The following is a 24839-nucleotide window of genomic DNA, read 5'->3' as shown; positions in this document are numbered from 1 at the left end:
GAGTACTAGTTCAGATAGATAAATGAAATTTCACATGTAAGTAAAAGATCTAATTCTTTACCTTCTGTTAAATTTTGAGTAATTTCCGTTGACCGGAAGTAGTAATTTACGCTACTTTCGATTTCTCAAAAAACTAATTTAAATTTTTAAAGTACTAATAATATTGCGCACTATTATGCACTTTTTTATTTGGCGTTCACTTAGTGTGCAATTCTTTTGTCTACGAGATTTTATTCTATTTTTAAAACTTTAAGTATTTAAAATGGATTAAAAATCATGTCTATAGCCCGAGTTCCCATCCCCTGTTAATTTATATAAGAATATTCGAGAAAGTTTAGGGGAGATCACTCCCGGTTTATTAAAAAAAGTAAACGATATATTATCGTTAAAGTTTTATTCTCACTTATATTATAAACTGACGCGGGAATGTCGTCGTTTTAAAGACTGATGTTACAATTTTAGAACCTTATTTAAAGGTAATTGTTATTAATATTCTAGATAGCAGGAGTTTTAATTTAAGGAAACAGAACAAAACTTAACCCTATATAAAACTCTATTCAATTGGCGTATTCATATTTTTTATTTTATTAAACAATTAGTTGCTATTATTTGCAAAAGCAATTTGTCTGATACTTTCAGATACCCGATCTGATGGGTGGAAGAAAAAAACAACCCATTGCTTGTATAAATATATAAATATATTAAGTATATTTTTAGGTGCACCGTCAAAAAGGCCCGGGACAAATCGGGGCCGTAATATGACCCCGTCAAATCGAACCCCGACAAAACGACCCAGTCAAAATAGCCCTGTTAAAAGGGCCCTGACTTACTGGCTCCCGACCAATAGGCTCAGGCCATATTGGCAACCGACAAATGGGCTCCCGTCATACTGGCTGACGACAAATGGGCTCCCAACATGTTGGCTTCCGACAAAATGCCTCCGGACATATTGTCTCCATACAAATGAATCATATGACCACTATTGGCATAAAAGTAATCATTTTGCCCTACCTCCATTACCACTATAACCTCTTTTGAAATGCCTGAGTGAAATTGTTTTTCATGAACCAACATCAATTCACAAACAAATCGAACCCTAATAGCTAAAGTTTTGATAATGTTTAATTTACAACAGTAAAGATCAGTTGCTTAAAAGCGAGCACAGAAATGTAACTGTATGATATACTTGATGTTTACATAATAAAGGCATTTTGTTTTGATAACCTACACGCATACTGCAGGTAGGAATGTACAGCGTGGACTCCTTTCCCCACACATTGAGTTGGAACTGCCGTTTTGTGGAGAAACTATGTGGCGGGAGCCTATTAGTCGGGAGCCTAAATAATAACTGGAGCCTATATGCTGCGATCCTTTATGACGGGGTCAATATGTCGCTGACCCTTTTGACGGGGTCCATTTGACAGGGTTGTCTTGACGGGACCGTTTTATCATTGGCTGCTTTGACCCCGCGTGATATTTTTAGATTAAATTATGTAAGTGAACTAGAAAATATCTTTTCTGCAAATGTTGTGATGGTAAAATGAAGTATTGATTTTCTGCAGACTCTATCATTTCTGCGGATGCCCTTCTCGAGGAATTGCAAGGTGAACGACCAAGAACTATAGCAACCAGAGGAATAAGAACAGGGGCTTTATCTAACCTTGCTCAAAATACAGGTATGTCAAATCCCCATCAACACCTGAACTCAAATGTATTATATACTAACCGTATCGAATAGGCTTTGATCCAGATATTTTATGTTGTCATGTCTAAATTTAAATGATAAATTAAGACAATGATGTGTATTATGTCTAATATATATATATATATATATATATATATATATATATATATATATATATATATATATATATATATATATATATATATATATATATGTATGTGTGTGTGTGTGTACGTATATATATATATATATATATATATATATATATATATATATATATATATATATATATATATATATATATATATATATATATATGTATATAACGGGTTGGGGGACGGCGTTGAGTAGATGATTTACGATATATAGCTTATATAAGGTGCTTGTGAGTTGTGTTCAGTTTTTAGCCTAAAGCGGACGAGTAAAGGCGGACTGATAGTTTTCCTTATGGCCGAGTCAAGTACTATACAAACAAATTAGACAGATGTACAGAGCCTAAATACCCATAAAAATGTTTTGCTAATGTGCCTTGTTTTTACACAAAATTAACAATGATTATATACGAAAATATGAATGATCAGCTTAACTATTTTACACAGAGGCGGCACGTTTGTTTGGGGTTGGCGTGGTCGAGTCGGTAAAGCTCATGGTTGCTAAACCGAAAAGTCTCGAGTTCGAACCCTCGGGCAGATGAGGCTCGTTAGCTGGGGACAGCCACTCTTCTAGGAGAGACAACTCCAAAATTAAACAACTGCTGCCTTGTAGATTGTTCTTGGTTGGACAAAGGCTATGGAAGCAAATCCAAAAAGAAAAGCAGGCTGAAATCGGAGTCAATGGCCTCAATGGCGCATAACCAGTTGACACGTAACGCTTAATTGTGTTGGAAGGCGTGGTCGAGTCGGCAAAAAGCTCATGGTTGATATATTCGAACAAAGTCTCGAGTTCAAACCCACTGGCAGATAAATCTCGATCCCCTTCAACGCTAATAATTAAGAACGAAGAAGAAGAAGAGAAGTTTGGGGTTGGCGTACCCCTGAGCATTGGTCTATAACCTCTCGAAATTTAAGGCGAGGGGTCGACGACAGGATATTTTTTCGATATATACTTAGAGAACTAGCTGGACAGTCGCGGTCAGTTTTCCCCCACTTGCAGTAGACATTATGTCCGAATGGACACTTGCCCGAGTAAGACATATGCGTTTGTATTAGTATTTAGCATAGACTGTGTATAGATAGTAAGTAGTAATTTACGCTATTTCCGATTTCTCAAAAAATGCATGCGAATTTATAAAGTACTAATAATATCGCGCAATATTATGCACATTTTGTTTGGCGTTCATTTGGTGTGCAATTCTTTTTTCTACGAGATTCTATTATATTATAACAAGTTTAAGTAATAAAAAATGGATTTAAAATATTGTCTATATCCCGAGTTGCCATCCCCCGTAGTGTTATATAAGAATATTCGAGAAGGTTTAGGGGAGATCACTCCCGGTTTATTTCAGTTGCATCTATTTCAACTCAATTGAACAACATTGCGTCAACATCTTTAGTTCAACCAACGCCTCAAGCAAAACAGTCTTTATTTTCAGAAGATAGCACACTTTTAGAACCTTCACTGCAAGCAGCTGCAGCTGCTTCAGTAGTACCAGCTCAGTCCACAACTGTTCAGGGAGCAGCTACAGAAAGAGCTTCAAACACATGCAATAGTCAAACCTTAAAGCGACGTCGAGGTCCAACTTATGAAGAACTAGGAATAATCACAGATAGACCCAAACATCCTGAATTTGTCTCCCCATCAAAAAGACAGGATTCTTTCGCTTCCTGGCCAAGAGCTCGTCATCAGTCAGTCGATGACTTGAAAGATTCTGGCTTTTATTATGCTGGTAAGCTCATTTGTCGCTTACTCTAGTGCTTTTACAATTTTATACTCTAAACTCTTATAATTTTACCAACATTCCCCTGTAGGCCTACATTTTTGTTTTTACCACAGTTTTCAACATGGTGTTTAAATCACGCTCGTATTCCACACATAAGCCTTACATTAGTTTCTTTTTAAGGCTCTAATTTTACTTTGATTTTATTTTCAATGCATTTTTTATAATTTGTTTCAGCATAAATTTATGAAAAATACATATTATCATTTATTTTGCAACGTCCGTTATACATTAAATATTACTCCAATATTTTGAAGATAAAAGTGAATTCATAAAATAATTGCAACAGGTTACGGTGACTGTGCCAGATGTTTCTACTGTGGTGGTGGACTCAGGAACTGGAAAGATGAAGATGACGTGTATGTTGAGCATGCCAGATATTTTCCTAAATGTGCTTTTATTCGTCAGCGAATGGGTCAGGGGTTTGTCGATATTGTTCAGCAGTTGAACAAGGACTCTTGTAAGGTAAATACATGAAGATGGACAAGATATCTTGCAATGCATTTTTCATTTCCCTTATTGTAATAGTGTTTACATTATAGTGGGTAATTGTAACTACATATTAATTTTTATTTTAGATCACCAGGCTAATGGTAGAAATGATATTAAATGGTACGTACACATCGTTTTTACAAGGTAAATTTGTTTAACATGTTTTTCTATATTTTAATTATTAGCTCCAGGTGTATCTTTTCATAAATCTTAACCCAATTGTTTAGCCTTCGGTTTCACTTAATTTCTTCTACTGTAGTACTAAATGTTAGAGACCTAATTTACACAAGAATCCTAACTGATATTCTCTTTTTTTTTTGTTTACACTAATTCACAAATAAATCTATTTTTTAATATCTAGAAAACAACTATTTAAACCAAAATACTCGTTTTCTTCTATTTTTGTGTTAAGTAGCTTTACTTCAAAATATAATAAAATCAAAATAATAAAAATAATTTTTTTTAAATGTTATATAGAATCTAATGATGAACAGCTCATGCAACACCCAGCAGTTCAAGAGGTTGTTGAGATGGGTTACAGCATTAAAGATGTTAAAACTGCTGCAAGAATTATTGAAGAAAAAGGTAAGTGCATGTACAATGTCACTTTTAAAAAAGGGTCAATTGGTGTGCTAAAGGTTAAACGTATTTTACTTTTTCGTGTACGGAGATTTTGCAATCTTGTCTGTATGTCTGTATGTGTGTGTGTCTGTGTGTCTGTAAACACGATAACTTGAGTGCCATTATAACAAGGTTGACAAAATTTCATATATAAGTATTATATCAAATTTGTAGTTCTGTATCAACTTTTCAGCTATTTCCAATAACCAAAAGTGTAACTTATTCTACTTCCGATTTTTCAAAAGCCTATATCTTATGTCCAGTTTTAGTTAGATTGACAAACTTTCACATAAATATAGGAGATCTAATTCTTTGTTTTCTGTCATATTTTGAGTAGTTTTCGATGACCGGATTTGTATTTCACTCTATTTCCGATTTATCAAAAACGTATATGAATTTATTTTTAAATTGATTCCTCTATTTCTTTATAAAGTACTATTAATATATAGATTATGCGCTATTCATTCGGTGCGCAATTCTTTTTTTTTCTACGAGATTCTATTCTATTAAAAAAATTAGAGAGTTGCTATCCACATTAGTGCTAACCCGGAAGATCGAGTTCGAATCTCAAGGTCATTTCGGAGGTAAAACACAACAGGATTTATATTTAAACTGCCTAATGATCATTAGTGGCATTTAAGGAGAACTTTATCTACAAGTTTTAGTATTATATAATATTGATATTTTCTTTCGAAAGATCAACATCAGGTGTTAATATTATTCTTTTTGAAATAATAACAGACGAAAATGTAAACTTACATAAACAATAAACATGTTTATATAGCTAAGCCTACCTTGGATACAGTGTAACCAATCGATTATTTTCAACAGGTGCTGTAATATCTGCTGATGGTCTTCTTAACCTACTAATAAACAACAATAGACCCAGGGACCAAAACAATATCCCACCACCAACAGCTCCTGGTGTTTCACCTGACATTGCTCACAATCTAAGTATGATCATTATTAAATTATAGGCTGTAAATTGGATTGTTAATTCTTATTTAGTTATTCCTAATCACTTATATTGTGAAATGAAGCAACTTTAAACACATGTAGTGTCATGCATCTTATTACACAGTATTCTACAATCTAAACTTTTTTTAGAAATGATAAGAACAATAAAAGAACAGAACAACCAGCTACGTCAGCAGACAGTGTGTAAGATCTGTATGGACCAGGAGGTGGCTGTCATCTTTCTGCCCTGTGGTCATCTGGCGTCGTGTGCGGACTGCGCTTCTTCTAGACCGGATTGTCCTATCTGCAAAAGACAAATTAGAGGATCTGTCAGGGTTTTCATGCAGTAAAAGAAGAGATTGAAAAAAAAATAACTGTATGCCTCTTACAAGGAAAATTTGTTAAAAGAAATTGCAAAGTAAAGTTTTTTTGTACTGGATTACGCATAAAACGCTAAATTTTGATATATCTCGATTTATAATTTTTGTCCGATTAAAATAAGTCCTCTATACTCCAGATGTGATGAAGGACTGAAGTGTAAAACGGTGAAAATTGTCAAAATTTCATGTGATTTTTGTGTACGATCACAATACTTTCTCTATACAAAAAAGTAAAAACAGCATATTCTTTCTTCTTCTTCTTCGTTCTTAATTATGTATATGTTGGAGGATTTAAACAACAAGCCCAACTTCGTGTATGAACTGGACTGTGATCTCCAAATCCGCGGGTGCCCGATGAATGGTGTTTTCTATCTCATTTTTCTTTTTTAGATTTTTTGCTTCTTTAATAAAACTTGTTCTTTGAAGTCTGTTTGATTGGCTGGGCTTCTGGAGTTTGTGTTTTAGATTATGGTTATCCAGTGCCTCTAGCTTTGTGTATTGATTGAGGATTTTTTATTCTCTTATTTCTTCTAAAGAGCGGCTATTTCCTCCATTGCTTTTATAGGCAATGTTTTCATAGCTCCTGTCATTATTCTCAAACCAATGTTCTGAACTTTGTCAATTTTGCTAATATTTGTTTTAGCTTCTGAGCCCCAAGTTGAATCACCATATTCTAACGTAGGTCTCACATAGCTGGTGTAGGTTTTTTCAGGATGTGATTATTTCCTCCCCAGTCTGTTCCTGCCAATTTCCTTATTAGATTAAGTCATTTGATCCTTTTACTTTGTGTGTTTTCTATTTGTTTTCTCCAGGAGTCGAGTGTCAAAGTGACTCCTAGGTTTTGGGGTGGTAAAACAGCATCTGAAATTGCATTGTTTTACTCTTAGACTGATTTATAATTTAAACTACTTATATTTTAACCGTTTTTTAACTTGAATTCTCGCAAAATTTAAAGCTGAACAATAATTTTTTTTTTTTAATTAAAATATGTGTACTTTAAATCAGTTTAACTAGATCTAGCAGTTAACAACTAAACATTAACGAATGTTACATGACTATTCAAAAGAAATATGAATTTAAGAAAAATGTTTTAAAACGTTTGAAATACAATCTTGGTGAGACATATCGACTTACATTTTCTTAATTGTTGCAAATTTCAAAATCATGTTATTATTTTTAAAAATTCTCCTGCAAAGCTGTTTGATTGGAATTGAAAGCAGGCTATAACCTTTCTTTTTATATGTTATTATTGAAGAAATAAAAGACGAACAGCTGAATAGCTTGGTTTTTCTTGAGTGAAAGCTTTATAAGTTGAGCTTAGACTAGACCTAACTTTTCCTAAAGAGCTACAAAGTGTTGTATAGGATTTTATTTTTTCAAATTAAGTTTCGAGACAACAAAAAAAAAAGTTCATATTAAAAAAATTTTTTAATCATTTTTTAAAATTTAAATATATACTATTATTATGCGTACTAATTATCTAAATATACAAATAAGAGTGCTCAGGATCTTCCAGACGTCTCCTTTAATATGGCAGTTACTCAGGTCTCGCAACCAGAAAATCACAAACTGGCGTTTTATCCCGTGGAAGCAATAACACACACACACACATATATATATATATATATATATATATATATATATATATATATATATATATATATATATATATATATATATATATATATATATATATATATATATATATATATACATACATACATATACACACATGCACATTTAATGATTTCAGTGATGGATTTCTTTCACAACCCTAGATTGACAAGAGCCATTTATACCTGCAGCGGCAGGACCAAGTACTTTACCGAATGTTCGTACCAATAGGGCTGGTAAGTAGGTCACCAACCAGTTCTACGCCTCAATAAAACCTGCACGAGCCATAGAACTGATTGCTGACCTACTTACCAGCCCTATTGTGCAAATGTCGCTTCTGCTGTCGTGATACCGTATCCATGCTTCTATCACATAAATAAATGTGTCAACATACATATCAAGACGGTTAAGACGTAGCATCAGAAAATATAGTGTATTGAGCTATGAAGATGAAAATATATAAAACGTTATTGGAACTGGTTTACAAAAAAAAAAACACAGCAGTAATTAAAATATATTTATATATTAATATATATATATATATATATATATATATATATATATATATATATATATTGCTATGATAACTGTAATGCAATAAATAGTTTAATTTAAAGCCGGATATATTATTATTATTATTGATGCTAAAAAAGTACTACATTATTTTAAGACCAATCCAAAAGTCATCGTTGACATAGCTATAGTCTATGTCTACACTAATCACATTTGAGTGAACACATACATCAGTTGTATGTAGCATGCAATTGTCTCATCTAACACAAACTTGGTGAAATATTCATGTAATAACCTACAACATGCAGATGTAACTTGTTTATTAACTAAGACATGTGTATTACTAGTGGAGTCTTTATTTGGACATAAAAACCTAGTGCATATGTAAATCAAGTATGCATTTACATTAGTAAATGTTGCTAAATTCGAGTTAATATCATATTATAAATTTGAAAACCTTTTACAGAAAGATTTTTTAAATAAAAAATGATGCCTACAGAAAGTCACGGAGTCCAATACATTCATCACAGCCTTAATTATTTTATTTTTGCGCACTATATTGTCGGGTTCTCAAATGGGGAGTCTAGGGGTATCATCGTACATACTATTAAATTTTTGCTGTGAGATATTTTGTCTGAGATATTTTGTCTGAGATCATTTGTCTGAAATCATTTGTCCATATGTATATATATATATATATATATATATATATATATATATATATATATATATATATATATATATATATATATATATATATATATATATATATATATATATATATATATATATACTGGCCACCAGTTGTTGCAACCTACTATTATGCCACTCAACAAAATCTAAACAGTTCAAGTAGTTTATAATGACCCATAACACAGCACACGTCACTCCACACCCAGTCAACTTCACAACTCGACTGCCAATTGTAACACACTAACACGCGTCCTAGCACAAGTGAAGATTAATGTCCCATAATAAAACACACCAACAAAGAGCTATATAAAAAAACTTATTGTTTATTTAATTACATTTGGTTAAACAAAATCATAATGGGTGAAGACATTTTAATAGAAAGATTTTTTTTTCATTTTCTTAGAAGAAATACCAATATGTATAACATGTATGGAAAAAAACCACAACAGTTAAACACCTTATCAAAACGAAATCCGTAACGCTCTTTACGCATGGGCGGTCGCCAAGGTGTGTTCTACTTCACTATTATGGAATGTGATTAACGTATATTCAATGAGGTCATACAGCACGCCCTGGAGCTTCTGGGCTTTAGTGTGAACAAACCCACATTCCAACAACTATGTACCAAGTAAACAGCGTCTGCTTTGTTTACATTTAACTAACTCCGTTTTAGAAAACAAAATCACAGTCTAAAAATGCAAGATAAGTAACCCGTTGATGAAACATTTATAAAATGTTGCGTCACTCTGGTGTGTAGGACAAGATCGCAGCAACGCGCGACGGATATGATAGTAGAAAAAAACCATTATGAAATCTGTTTCGAAGAAAAAAGATATCCAAGTAAAGATCAATAATACAGACAACTTAATTCGCTATAGTTGAATGAACAGCCGCTTCGGATTACCGAATGGTAGGCTGTGTTTTGAAGAGATTTATATTAAATTTAGAAAAAGATATTGTACGTAAGAGTATGTTATCAGACCAGAGTAAGATGTGGCTACCTATCGCATCAGAATAACATAATTATCTGTTTTAGAACACATAACAGAGGTAACACGTCTTAAAATGGACCAATAGTAGCTGTTAAATCGCTTAAAGAGTTTCTTTGAATTTCCTCTCTACTTCGATCGGGTACGTTAGTTTGCATATAAAACCAAGCAAACTGGTGAAAAAAATATATTTAGGTTTTACCTATGTATAGCTGATTTATAAAGAGCCTTATATTATTAGTGTAGATAAACGCATAGTTAAACTACCATCTATCTTTCGGAAAAGCGTAGGCATACGCATAGTTTGCTATATGAGAGCTTATCAGTATTATAAACTTTTAGTAATCTTTATTTATAATATACAAGCCCTAAAAGAGGAGTTGGTTGTGAGTGTGTATGTGTGGTATGTGTGTGTGGAGGGTGTCGTGGGGAGAGGTTACCTGTGGGATACACTGTACGATGTTGATTTATAACTCCACGAGCTAACCCGCGACGTAGAATACGCCGCTATTTAGTTTAATTCCTATTTTTCAGTATTCATAATTTGTGAATTCGACACTACCGAGGCTGTAACTGAAAATATTTTGCTTAAAAACCCTATCAGTAGCTAGTGAAGGACGATTATCCTCACCCTCACTTTGAACTCCCTCCACCCCCCCCCCCCCTCCCCCACCCCGCCTCCGTGAATGCAGCCGTCTTAGACGACAGTTTATAGGCGACAATGAAAAGAGCAATCAGAACATGTTAGTATCTCCCATTAGTTTCAAATCGTTTAAAAACTAAATTATCTGCCTCTAATAGCTGTCACTACCATTGTAAACAGCTCAGCAGACTGGGGAGGGGGGCGGTAGTGATATAGTCTGTTGAGCTTACGTCTTGGTGTCTCGCATGGTCCCGATGAAGAGAATTATATATAGAGATTGTTCGTTCTTTCACGCCTGACGTCATTTTTCACTCATTAAACGGGATAGAACATCAAAGTGATTCAAATTACAGAACTATATTTTTTGAAGTGTTAAGATCTAAAGGTAAACTTGTAATGGGCTAGATCTTAAAATAAAGCTGACGTTATTTTCTTGGCAGCAGTTAGTTTGTGTAGGTACTGTATACATTTATAGAGGTGACGTGTTTGTCTACACGTCTAACGTCTGGCGTCATGGTTACATAAGAGTAAGATAATACTCGGCGACATCTGAAACTTTGGACTACATGCCAATCAAATTGACATTGGCTTTAAATTAAACACCGACAGCATAGTTCAGTAAAAATAAATATTCGTCTTATTTTTTTCGAGGAAGATATTTGGGACCCTTACTGAATACCCCTCTCATTTCCCCAATAACCATCCAATATTGTATTGAACACTATAGCCTTAGTTATTAAGGCTCGCAAAAACTAACGGGCATAGGTACATGTGATATAAATAATACTAACGTTTTTCTTAATTAGCTTATATTTAGACCTTGAACTTGTTTCATAATTAAAAACATGTAACGACATTATCCTCTACTAGAAACTATTTGTTTGTATTTTTATAATTCTAAAGTTGTATAAAATCTTGAACAATTTACATGGATACATACATAATATTTACTTTCTTTATAGTCGGCTGTATAATTACTAGTGTGTGTTTTTGGGTCTACTTTCTAGGCGAACGTAATATTAACTTTACAACATTTGGATTTGGAATTCCCGATTACGTGTCTAGGAAAGAGCAGATAAAAATAGCACAAATCAAGTCAGCCCACCACTCTTGCAATATAAGAGAGAAAGAATGGGCCACAAAAAGCGGTAAGCCACGGGTTTTCAGTTAAACTGTTTGTTCCCTATATATCTATATCTATATCTATATCTATATCTATATCTATATCTATATCTATATCTATATCTATATCTATATCTATATCTATATCTATATCTATATCTATATCTATATCTATATCTATATCTATATCTATATCTATATCTATATCTATATCTATATCTATATCTATATCTATATCTATATCTATATCTATATCTATATCTATATCTATATCTATATCTATATCTATATCTATATCTATATCTATATCTATATCTATATCTATATCTATGTCTATGTCTATGTCTATGTCTATGTCAATATCTATATCAATATCTATATCTATATATAATATATATATATATATATATATATATATATATATATATATATATATATATATATATATATATATATGTATACATATATATGTATATATATATATATATATATATATATATATATATATATATATATATATATATATATATATGTATATGTATGTGTGTTTGTGTGTGTGTGTGTGTGTGTCTAGTGATTTATAAATATTTTCTCTAGATTAAAATCAGACAATAATGAGTGAAGTAAAAAAAAATACAAATTATATTCTTTACGTAGCATAATTATTAATTAATTTATTTATAATTTTAAATACAATTCTCCTCCAACAAAAATCTAAAAGTCATTGTAAGCTTATTTGAGTTAATAAAGATAACAGTAATGTGTATTTAATGTTATATTAAACTTACTCTCCCGTGAAAGTTTGATTGTCTTGTAATTAAGTTTTCTCTTTTTGACCATATGGTCATCTAGCTTTTAAAAAACATAGCGAGAAGGCCTACTCTTTCTTTATTTAAATATTTTTTTAATGAAATACGTTGTTATTTAAGGATACTTAATGGCAATGTTTTTCTGAAGTTTTCTTCTACTGTTTTTTTTAATGCAAAACATCTATAAGTTTTTACGCAGACTTATTTATTGCAGAAGTAATCACTATAAGGGAGACTTTAAAAATGAAGTTATATACATATATCTGGAAATGGGTGATTCAGATATTTGTGGCTATGTAAACAGATGTGCAGATGGCTTATTTATAAAGTGTGGTAAAGCATCGAATTTCAATATTTTTTGGGGTCTAAAATAAAAATTCATGTTCGTTCCTAATTCTGGTATTTGTATTGGTTGTACAGAACTTTGCTGTATCTATTGAGATGTGGTATGGATTTGTATGACGAGTTGGGGCGATATGGGGAAATAAATCAGATTTTAAAGACTGACGTCATTTATGGACGAACCCTTAATGTTAAATAAATGCGCCATACGAAACCAGTCAGTATCTTTTCAACACGACACATTGGTTTACCCCACTTGTAGCAATTTCCGTGTTAGGAGTAACCTGATTCAAGAATGATTCTTTAGATTTGAATCTCGCGAACTTCCTGAAACTTAAAAATAGATGTGGGAAATCCCCAAACGCTGTTACCACAAAAGGAGATTTATCCTCGAAAACTCACCAACCCACTTACTGTTAAAACCCTATTTTTCCGAATAGAATGCTAAATCTATTTTCGGTATATTTAACACGTTGGTTCCGAAATTAGAATGTTTTCCACGTCTAGCCCATTTTTACTTTCTTGCATATACAAATTTAGAGAAAGTGTCTTGTAATCGTGAAAAAAAAATCGCATTTTTTGCAAATCTCGACGTTTTACACATCCCTGAGTCGGAAAAACATAGTTTTGCAATCTTGTCCTTATGTATGTGTGTGTGTGTATGTGTGTGTGTGTGTGTGTCTGTCTGTAAACACGATAACTTGATTACCGTTACAGCTACGTTAATAAAGTTTCATATATAAGTATAATATCGAAATCGTTGATACGTATCAACTTTTGAACGATTTCCGATAACCGGAAGTGGAATTTTTTTCAAAAGCCTTTAATTTGAGTACTTTTTCAGATAGATAAATGAAATTTCACATATAAGTAAAAGATATAATTCTCTGCCTTCTATCACATTTTGAGTAATTTCCGTTGACTGGAGGTAGTAATTTACGCTATTTCCGATTTCTCAAAAAATGCATTTGAATTTATAAAGTACTTATAATATCCGACACTATTATGCACATTTTGTTTGGCGTTCACTTGGTTTTGCAATTCTTTTTTCTTCGAAATTCTTTTCTATTATAAAAAGTTTAAGTAATTAAAAATGGATTAAAATATTGTTTACATCCCGAGTTGCCATCCCCCGTAGTGTTATACAAGAATATTCGAGAAAGTTTATGGGAGATCACTCCAGGTTTATTTAAATATAGAAACAAATATGTACAAAAAAATTAATTTTACCCGACACACTAGCACAATGCATAATTTTAAAAATAAAATTTCCTATTCGTTTGTATACACCTAAGGTACTTTTGGATATTTAGACTGCCGTATGAGTAAAAACTTTTAAGATAGTATACATTTTAATGGCCTCTCTAATGTATATATCATATTTACAACTGTATTTGATTTTTTAATTTTTGTTGTAGTAATACTATTATTTTTTATTTTAATGTGTTCCCTTAGTTCAAAATGCAAAAGACGAGGTAGAAAAAGTAAAGGTACGCGACCCACGTATTCAAAAAATAAACCAATAAAGAAAAAAACCACAAAGAAAAAATGTGAACTAAACGTTACAGACGAAAATAAAAGGTAAAGAACTTCAACCACTTTTTTAGTGTTATGTAAACTACAAAGCTTTGTTTGGCATAAATTAATAGAATTTGTTTCACAGCCCCAGAAAAATGGTCTATAACATCCATCTCACTTTATTAGAATAGTAAAGCCTAAAACAAAGTAAATAGCACGCATGGTACCTAAACAAAAATGTAGCCTATCTGTAATTGTTTTAGCCAATTTATATTTCATTATATATATATATGTGTGTGTGTGTGTGTGTATATATATATATATATATATATATATATATATATATATATATATATATATAGTCATGGATAATGAAAGTATGTTTGTGTCTTTGATGCATAACTACTCCTTTCATCCTATCGCTATAAAATTCATAAAACGTAAGGAAGTTATTGAGGATGATAAATATCTAAGTCGCAGCGCCCCGATATCCCCATTCGCTACCTTAGCACATGCAGTCTGTTACAGGGTAACAGGGACACTACTTGATTCAACGGTTAAATCGCACCAGGGTCGAGTAGTTATCCATGAGCACCTCAGGCTCCTATTTAAGCTCTATGGCGCCTACATTAGTTTTAAAGAGCACACTACAATAGGAAGATACGACGGGCCTCTACATTATACATTCAATGACTAAACAACGATGTTTTTAGATAAGTCACGGGGAAAATGTGGGAGAGCATAGGCGGGTGGGAGAGGGTTGGATTACTAACTCCAATCATCCGAGTTCACACCCTGGGCCAATGAGCCTCGATAGCTGACGATAGCCACCATCTAGCAAAGAACACTAAAAACACTCTAAAAAGAAACAAAGAAGCCCCCACATCAAACAGACTTCAATAAACAGGTTTTATTTAAAAAGCTGAAAATCTAAAAAATGGAAAAGGAATATGATAAATAGAAAACAATACCCAAAAATTTTAAAACGTAAAATCTCTCTTCGCCATTGCACTTAGATCCCCCATCAACCATCAGCGATTTAATGGGTACCAAAGATAAAAAAAAATATGACTACGATCATGGATAATTAAAGAAAATAATATTAGAAGCTCATTAAAAACAGTGCCCCGGAAATTATTGGGTTAGGATATAAACAAATGACCCAGCTGAAGATGCCACCGAAATGGCGTTGCTGGAATTCTTATTTAAATAGCCAAACGGTGAATGATTTTAAAAAGTCGATTACTACAGGCAGTCTTTCTGATAAATTTAGAACAGAGAAAGTAGCTATAGAACATGCAGATAACATCCGGTCAGGTCAATCTGAAACCTAAAACAGTAAGATAGTCTTTTTAACATATGCCAAACCGTCTTACAGTCTCCGAAAAACCAAAAAGTCTCTTAATTGCAATTCTTCGGGAAAGTTCTTGGAGGGTAAAGTAATAGTTTTAGCAAGATGAGCTATAGTGGATCCCGGGACACACCCAGATACCAGGAAATGAGCTTCGGACAAGGTTGAAAAAATTGGAGAATAGTCAAAACAAAGCCGCCAGAAACTTCACTACACCCAAAAGAAATACAAATATTTATAAAAGGGAAACAATTGAATAGTTGGTATGACACCTATCCAAATTATAAAAAGACCCACCACTAGCAGACACGCCATAGAGTTAGACCAGGCCACATCAGGATGCAACAACATGTTTTGTCAAATAAAAGTTGATCCAAGCGTGACATACCTTTGTTGTATGGTCCCGGAAAATACCGAACATGTTTAATAGCTCAGCACTTTGTACTCACAGACTCTGGTCCCTAAACACCCCACTCAGAGAAAACTGGTTGAGACGACTCAGCAGTTTGTCTGTGATGTTGGACTAGAAGTATGAACCTTTATTGTATTAAAAGTAAAAACGAAGAAGAAGAAATAATTAATGTGAACGAGAATTATTGCTGCCGACTCCATCTTCATATTTATCCGTATGTCGAGACTGAAGTTGACTCAAGTCTGATATAAACAAAATCTAAATATAACCAGTGGCGGAACTAGAAAAAATGGGCCACCCCGCAAAAAAAAATTGTGGGCCCCCATATTATATATATATATATATATATATATATATATATATATATATATATATATATATATATATATATATATATATATATATATATATATATATATAAACACACAATACGAACATACGAACATAGGATACTCATTTCTGGCCTGATCGGGTTGTGAAAAAAAAATCAATTTGATCTAATCACAACAACTCACAAGTGCGTGAGTACATTGGTCTGATTTGAAAATCTCTGTTTTCATTTATGTTTAAAACATGAAGCTTTGTATAAGTAATGGTTTCTCGTGTTATGTTTATTTTTATGATTTTTTGTATTTATATTATTAATTTTAACTACATTTCATTTTTATACTATACGATTCTATAGTACTTATTTTAAAAACAATTATAATTAAGATAAGTAATTGCTGTTTAATTTGATTATTACAAATCTATTAAAAGGAGCACATGAGCACCCCTATTTGACTATTTGAAAAAGGGAAATAATTTATGAAAGTGATTTGAACGTTTGCCTATCTTTCACACTACAGCTCATGTGTATATTTTTAAATTTTTTTACGCAACAGCATGTCTTAGCTACTATATAACATCACTACAGTATTAGATCTGTTATCTGTTTGTTATTTACAAAACCACTATCAAGGTGCCAGTGATAAAACTAATCTTTGTATATATATATATATATATATATATATATATATATATATATATATATATATATATATATATATATATATATATATATATATAACACGCTATTAATCGTGTATTTATTTTAGACGTTTGCCTTGTTTTCTAGAACAGTGGTTATTAAACGTAAACAATGTCGGCACTTTATTTCTTGGATATTAGTTGTTGGAGCGCTAGTTTGTCAACACTACCACCACTACGAGCCAGCTTAGTTGTTGAGGCGCTATCTATTCCCTTCTTGTAAGGCTAAGAGCGGGAGGGGAGGTCTGAGAAAGGAACTTAAAAGGGACAACAAAGCACCGATTTGCTTTTATCCATCAGTACCAAATTTGGGATGGTCTCAAAAGGCCGTCTTAATATCTAGCGGCCTCTTGCGCAATTGATGTTTTTTCAAAAGAATTATGCCGACAACAGCGTATGTTTGATTGTAGGACAAAGAATATACAAGAGCGTGGGATGGTGTCTATAGAATAAAGATACTCAAACCGCAGCTACAGTATTCTTTTTTTCATATCAACCATCAGGTCAAAATTGCAAGAAAATTAATTTTAACTATAAAAAAATGATTATCGGCGGCTGTGGGCCCCCTAAACGGCGTGCCCCCCCCCCCCACATTGCAGGGTCTGGCGGCACTGTAGTTCCGCCCCTGAATATAACACATCAAGTGCAAGGATTTTTTTAAAATAACATTTTAAAACGTCTTATTAGTTTTTTCTCTGTACTTGAATGTCAAAGTTAGAGTAACTAGGTCTGAACTCAGCGAACAACAATCGTTTATACCCTACCCTCCCTACCACACACACACACACACACACACACACAAACATGGGGAGGGGGGGCTAATACTATACACACGAAAAGCCAGTTCAATCTCCGCACTAGTTTCTAATGTGTACACACATTTTTAATGAAACATATCTTTTACATTTCAGTATATGTAGGCCTATATTACCTCCTAACAAAAAAGAAAATATAATAATTAGTGTAGAATTCATAGAGAAGCTTACGGAAGAGATTCCAAAATATAAAAACAAAGATCATAAAGACAAGGAACCAAATACTAGAGTCTCCAGTGAGCTACATGCAAAAGATATAATTAATGATCTCTGTAGTTTTAAAAATTTAAAGGTCAGGTTACAAAACGTACCGGTGTATCATGTGCAGACAGCCACACGAAATCATCCGGTGTCAATACAAAATATACAGTGGAAATTATTTAACAAGGAAAGTCTAAGATTAGTGACGTATATTAAATATCCAGAACGAGGCCCGAAGTCGGCCATGTTACTGGCGAACCATGGGTTTGTGTACACAGGGGAAGGTAACGACAACGACGACAGAGTTACCTGCTACTCTTGCTGTTCGACCAAACAAGACTGGCTTCTCTTGGACGACGTGGCGGAAATCCACAGGCAAATGTCGCCTGGGTGTTCAATGGTAACCAACATCAACAGCGATAACATACCAATGTCAATGGACGTTGTCACTAATTTTGATAACATGCTAGAGAATGCGGAAAAAATTTTGCCATTTTATGATGAAAAAGTTAAAGAAAATAATACACCGTTACCTCTTCATAGCCAACTACATAATTTCAATAATAGTGAAAATCAAAATATAGGAAACAGAAATTATCAACAAAGATTGAACCAGACAGATGGCAACATTAGAACACAAGGTGACGTCATGGAGATCGAATCTGACTCTGTTCCCTCAATAAATCGCGAATCAATCACCAACAGGAGTCAAAACGTAGGTGTTTTAAACCCTCAGTTGCAAAATGCCCAGACCAAACAACTCTCATTAGGTTCACCCAATAGAATATCATCTCAAACTCCTACCATCCCTGCTGCTGTTTCATCTTTGTCAGTCTCGGAAAACAGAAATCTGACCACAGGCAATCTTATAGAAGCTCAGCATCTAAACCTACAACCAGATTCAAACAGTGATATTCAGTCACTGAATATGGCTTCACAAGAACAGATATCGCCTTTCATAGAAGTTCAAATTTCTCTTCCTAAATCAATACCATCCAAACCTCATGAAAATAGAGAAAATTCTGATCAAACATCAGCTAATTTAACATCCCAAGTACCCAGTATTTCATCAAGGTCTTTATATCCTAATTCCCCAACAATAGCGACTACAGGAGTAGTAGACACCAGCAGACAAACAGAACCATCCCAACAACCAGCACCAACCAACACAGAATCAGCAGCCCCAACAAGTTCAAACCCAGACGCAACTCCACAACTCACCACAGTAAACACCAACAGTGCAGCGACTAACAAACCTGGCAAAAGAAACCCAACATACTCAGAACTTGGCATAATCACAGAGAGACCAAAACGTCCGGAATATGCCGTCAAATTAAAAAGAAAAGAAACTTTCTCTAGCTGGCCGAGAAATCATCGCTTGACTGAGGATGAACTAGTGGACGCTGGTTTTTACTTCGCTGGTAAGGGGAGTTTCATAGTTTCCTGTATTCTATCACTGTTTTTTATAAATTGATGTGTTAACTCCAGTTTGCTTACTGGGTGTTAGTTAACTATTTATGTTGGAAGCACAATTAATTTTTTAAATATTCTAGAAAAAAATGCAGGTTGCTTATTTTTAGTACAGCATTCTATAATTTCTTTGAATTTTTTTTTTTTGGCATTGAAATAACTTAGTGCTTAAGTCCATAGAGAAGAGAAGAAAAAACTGTGATTTTATACTTTACTTAACTGGGATAGTCACTGTGTTGTTGAATGTTCCCCACAGGTTACGGTGACTGTGCCAGATGTTTCTACTGTGGTGGTGGACTCAGGAACTGGGAGGATGAAGATGACGTGTATGTTGAGCATGCCAGATGGTTCCCTAAATGTGCTTTTATTCGTCAGAGAATGGGCCAGGTCTTCGTCGACCAGGTCCAGAAGTTAAACAAAGACCGTGATCAGGTAAACAACGTCTACTTTTATTGTCCAGGTGAAACGATTGTGTGAGCAAGCTCGTTGATTAATTGAAATGAGTGTGTGAATAATATCAATTCTGAGAAATAGCTATTTGAGAAACCTATTTTAAAAACTATTATTTTACTTACTTCTGATTACTATTTTAGTTAAAATGTTTGTCTTTTTCAGATTTCATTTTCTTTAGTATTAAGTACACTTAAAGAAACATCTTCAACTTTTCAACTAGGTATATATGTGTTTAAATTTCACTGATTAAAAATACTTAGCAAGTTATAATAAAAACGGCATAAATATACTTTAAATACATGACAAAACAGATGATGTTCGAAACGCGGAGGTTTCATAATTGGATCAGAGAACCAACTTTTAGTTAATTACACTAGAGACAAAATGTTATGTAGACGGTATGAAATGTGTACTGTAATTCTATATTACAGAGTCAAACGACGAGCCTTTAAAGCGAGATGCGGCTGTGAAAGTTGTTGTTGAGATGGGTTACAACATGCTCGATGCCATAGCTGCAGCCAAGTTCGTCAAGGAGAAGTGTAAGTTGCTATAGTTGTAGGAATCATTGCGTTGGTAGGGGACCCTAAGTTTCTTAATCACTTCAAAATATAAGTTATATTTAAATAATTTAGATATATGAAATTTCAAACACATATTGTAAACGATAATTTAGATAAAAAGCAACAAAAAACATCAGCTGCAATCGAGGACAGAAAAGCAAATATTTAAATTATTTTGGAAAAACATCCACAAGTTAAATGTAAATTGTGTATTGTTAGAGTAAATAGTTCAAGTGAATAAAAAATGTTAAAATTTCTTTCGTTTCTAGAAATATTTTGAATGTAAAAGGTAGTATGTTTTAATTTTGTAATCCACAGTTTCAATTGTTTCTGCAGATGCTGTTGTAGAATGTAATATCCTAAACTTTCTATCCCACAGACACGATAATTTCTGCGGATGCTATTCTCGAGAAACTACAAGCTGATCAGCGACCAAGAGACCAGACTAAAGCACCTAGACCAACCAATACAGGAGCTTCATCAAACGATGCTAAACATTTGGGTATGTCCGAGCTTCAGCAACATCTGAATTAGAATTTAGTAGTATAGTAGTGGTATGTATTATAATGACGAATAAAAACACTTTTTAAACATTAAAATACGAAGAGCTAATCGGAAAAAATAAGCGGCTATTTTAGCCTGGCCGTAACTTAGGCTAGTTAGTAAATACGAACAACCAAGTGAAATACCGAACACAAAACAAGCCAAGAAGAATAATTGAGGCTTAGGGATTTTGAGATTTAAACATTTATTTTTTAAATTCCTTACGTCCAACACGTTTTGCTGCTTGATTTTAATGTCTAAAAATAATTTCACAACTTAAACCACGTTTTAATCATCTCACCCATCTAAGAAACATTGAGGACAATAAAAGAACAGAACAACCAGCTACGTCAGCAGACTGTGTGTAAGATCTGTATGGACCAGGAGGTGGCTGTCGTCTTCCTGCCCTGTGGTCATCTGGTGTCCTGCAATGATTGTGCTTCAGCCATGAGAGACTGCCCAGTCTGTAGGAAAACAGTGAAAGGAACAGTTAGAGCATTCATTAGTTAAATTATGATTTTATAATTAATAAATAGTTAAAAATAAAAAATAAGCTATAAAATCATGTAAATTTTTATATTATTACTTACTAAAATTTTGAAATATTATGTCAAAATAAACATCAATAACAGGATTCAAGCTTTAATTGCATATTTTTGTTAATTTTACAGTTGAAACGTTTATCCCTACAACGACATTTAGTGGAATTATTTCTGTACTTTGTCTAAAAAACGTATTATCGCATATAATATACATGTATTTTTTTAATGCCAGAATATTCACAGATTTAAAAAAGCATTATATTTCCAGGCGTAGACATGAACAACACCCACAGTCAAAGTTTAAAACGTTTATACTTTTAATGAATGTTTTAAAAAAAAAATATTTAACGTATTTTAGAAAGGCAGAAGACATACAATTTAAAAATGCACCATGTTTGGCATAATCTTGATCACAAACATTTTTTACTACACTTCGGGGTAAAAGGCACACAACATGGTGTCAAAATGTTATATCCAGTTCATTATGTTTACTCGCCACTGTCATTGCTTGAGTATTTTGTAGATATGAATTAATAGGCGCAGGGTGCCTCCCTCTTGTGTCTAGTTGGTTCAGTTGCTACTTCCTTCCTTATTCTTTCGTGCACCTTGATGAGAAAAGGGCTGCAACCACACCTCTCCACCGGACTTGATTTAGAGCGTCTCTATGTTTGCGCCCACGTAAGCCCGATAGCCCTTGCCTCATTTTGTTCTGTCCTCCTCCAGGATTTCCTTTACCGAGTTACTTCCCTCTTCCCCTGGGGATTCCAGTCTAATGTATTCCTCGCGTTTTTTATCATCTCCCCTTCTCAAGTTATGTCCTATCCATCACTTTTTATGGGTTTTAATGTCCCTGTCTATTTGCTGCTGTCAGTTGGTACATCCTATCCACTTTCCTCATGACTTGTGAACAATATATTCCTACATCTGAATTTAACAACACCACCGTGTATCTCCAGAACTTTCTTGTATATTTTATTTCATTTCCATTTGCAAGATACTCTGGATTTTATTGGTATTTCTATCTAATAAACTTTAATTCAGTTTGACTGTCTTAAAAGAATAAGTGATAGTTTTAGTTGCACAACGATTTGCTATAGTATTCATCTTTGCGCTGTTTAGGTCGATTTTGCTAAAGATCAAGTGATCTTTATTGAGGGACAATGCAAAGATCGGAAGATGTATAAATAAAATGGTCAGATTCTTTTATATATTTGCGATACATTACCGGGTTATTTAGTTAATAGTTCCCGGAGTTATCCTCTCAACAATACTTCTAACGAAAATTACTGGATATATTATATATATATATATATATATATATATATATATATATATATATATATATATATATATAGACTGCTATATACTAACATTTAGGAAGATATATATTTCATATATGGTTGCATATTTAATTCTTGTAATTTATAAGGTTTTCTAAATGGTTCTTGATAGTCAAGGAGTGACCGTATTTGTATTTGATAAAAAAGTAAACACCAATAATACAATAGATTAACGGCATCCAAATGTAATCGCCCAAAGCTGTAAAACCTAGACCTTTATCAAAGCAGCAAATCACCTAGCAATACAAAAGGTCTAATATTTAAATATGACTTTAAGACTATTGTTGATTGTGTAAAACCAAAAAGATTGCCAAATTGTATTGCATCACATGAGAGTGGAAATGAAGCAAAAGAGGACATAATGGAAAGCTGAAATAAATTATTCCCGTTGAAGAGCTTTGATGTAGTAATGACCAGTCACATGGACCAGATTTATCTCAACTCGAAGCTCCAAAGCAGTGCAGCAGCAGATACTTAAGCAACACCCCAACAAATCATCACTCACTCCACCACTCCGCTTAGTTGAGATGTAAAAGCCAAACTGCCCTCAATTCCACATATAATTTGTAACAGGAGGCGTCAGTCAACGTCATACGATTTAACATCCCACACCTGATCAAGGAATGATGCTCACATCTTTACTCCAGATCTAATTGCTTTTAGCTATTAAAATTTCGACGAATCAGATTTACCAGATGTTTAACAAGTAAATAAAAGTGTTTTTAATCTAGTTATGAAAGAGAATAAGCAATTCGCGTGCTTCATTTTTATAGAGATCAAGCTATTAATTAAAAAAAAAAAAGAAATATTATTTTGTTACTTAATTCACTGAAAATTTAAATTAAATTGAGACAAATGACTCGTTAGCGTGGAAATAAAATAAACAATAGGCGAATGATAAGAACAAAATTTTAATTAAAAATCTATTATTTAAGGCTAGCCACACTCGTTAATAGTTGTTCCCTAATTTGTAAGCACCGCACTAACATAGTTATTAAATAACAAAATCTATTGCGTTAAGATTTAAATTTCCATACTTTTTACTTTCTTGGATACGATGTATAGAGGAAGTATTGAAATCAAGCTAAACAAAATAGAAAGGGGTCAAGATTTTTACAAATATCGACGTTTAACACCTCCCTGAGTCGGAAAAACTAAGCTTTGCGAAATTTTTTCTGTATGCTTCTGTGTGTCTGTTAACACGATTACTTGAATACCTTTTCAAATTTCCAGTTTATTACTCTACTCTATTTCCGATAATTTTATAACAATTTCAGTCTGATACTTGAAATGTTTATATATAAGTAAAAGATATTATATTTAAATTACTTTCTATTTTTGAAGGACCTCCAGTATCCGAAAGCTCGATTTTTGGTTTGTAAAATACTGATAACTTGAGTGCCGTTTCAGTTAGGTGGACTAAATTTCATACATACGTATGAGATCTTATTCTTTTGTTTTGTTCAAATTTTGAATAGTACTTTTCGCTGTTTCTGATTTCTCAAAAAAAAAGTATATTAAATTCAATTTTTAAAAAGTAATAAAATTGTCATTTATAAAGCATTTATTTTCCGCTCAATTATTCACAAACTGTTTTGTTCATTTGGTGCGCAATTCTTTCTTCTTCGCAATTCTATTCTATTTTTTAAAAATATAGTTTTTGTCATGAACTTCTATATTGTCACGAACTGCAAATGCCACCTCCTTTACTGATTTAGAAGAAAATGCAATAAAGTTTAAGAAAGATCCCTATCGCTTTATAATTTAATCGTTTAAAAATTCTAACTCAAAATATATTGCTACAAATGCA

The 24839-nt window shown here is 33.0% G+C and overlaps 2 protein-coding genes across 4 annotated transcripts in view; both read left to right on the top strand.

Annotated features, from left to right (window-relative positions):
- The window catches only part of LOC131943884 (E3 ubiquitin-protein ligase XIAP), a 17660-nt gene extending 10345 nt beyond the window's left edge, over positions 1-7315 (top strand). Inside the window, exons 7-13 of one of the 2 annotated variants that reach the window (XM_059304191.1) lie at positions 1563-1676; positions 3279-3569; positions 3910-4085; positions 4199-4232; positions 4590-4697; positions 5565-5687; positions 5841-7315. In XM_059304191.1, coding sequence (XP_059160174.1) covers positions 1563-1676; positions 3279-3569; positions 3910-4085; positions 4199-4232; positions 4590-4697; positions 5565-5687; positions 5841-6040 — 1046 coding nt within the window. In that variant the 3' untranslated portion in view covers positions 6041-7315. Of the gene's footprint in view, positions 1-1562; positions 1677-3275; positions 3570-3909; positions 4086-4198; positions 4233-4589; positions 4698-5564; positions 5688-5840 lie in introns of both variants that reach the window. The other variant, XM_059304190.1, reaches the window with a different exon arrangement.
- A 4229-nt stretch (positions 7316-11544) lies between these two features.
- On the top strand, positions 11545-21804 carry LOC131943882 (uncharacterized). Of its 2 annotated transcripts, none has more exons than XM_059304185.1 (8): positions 11545-11670; positions 14251-14376; positions 18017-19542; positions 19848-20023; positions 20207-20264; positions 20476-20583; positions 20984-21106; positions 21458-21800. In XM_059304185.1, exons 1-8 carry the CDS (start codon positions 11654-11656, stop codon positions 21655-21657), a joined length of 2334 nt encoding a protein of 777 aa, XP_059160168.1. In that variant the 5' UTR covers positions 11545-11653; the 3' UTR covers positions 21658-21800. The 2 variants fall into 2 exon arrangements, with proteins under 2 accessions (XP_059160168.1, XP_059160167.1); XM_059304184.1 differs by lacking the exon at positions 11545-11670 and adding an exon at positions 12668-12786 and having other exon boundaries at positions 21458-21804.
- The last annotated feature ends 3035 nt before the right edge of the window (positions 21805-24839 follow it).

The sequence above is a fragment of the Physella acuta genome, unplaced genomic scaffold (genome assembly GCF_028476545.2).
Source record: "Physella acuta isolate Inbredline_101_S28 unplaced genomic scaffold, ASM2847654v3 ptg000472l, whole genome shotgun sequence".
NCBI classification, from domain to species: Eukaryota; Metazoa; Mollusca; class Gastropoda; family Physidae; genus Physella; species Physella acuta.
The sequence above is the reverse complement of the archived record's forward strand: the minus strand, read 5'-3'. Positions and strand labels throughout refer to the sequence as shown.

Coding starts and splice junctions, on each gene's coding strand:
- LOC131943882 (XM_059304184.1), top strand. CDS start 12,758: ATGTGCAGATGGCTTATTTATAAAGTGTG. Junction 12,787..14,250: donor TGGCTTATTTATAAAGTGTG/GTAAAGCATCGA, acceptor GTGTTCCCTTAG/TTCAAAATGCAAAAGACGAG. Junction 21,107..21,457: donor AAACGATGCTAAACATTTGG/GTATGTCCGAGC, acceptor CACCCATCTAAG/AAACATTGAGGACAATAAAA.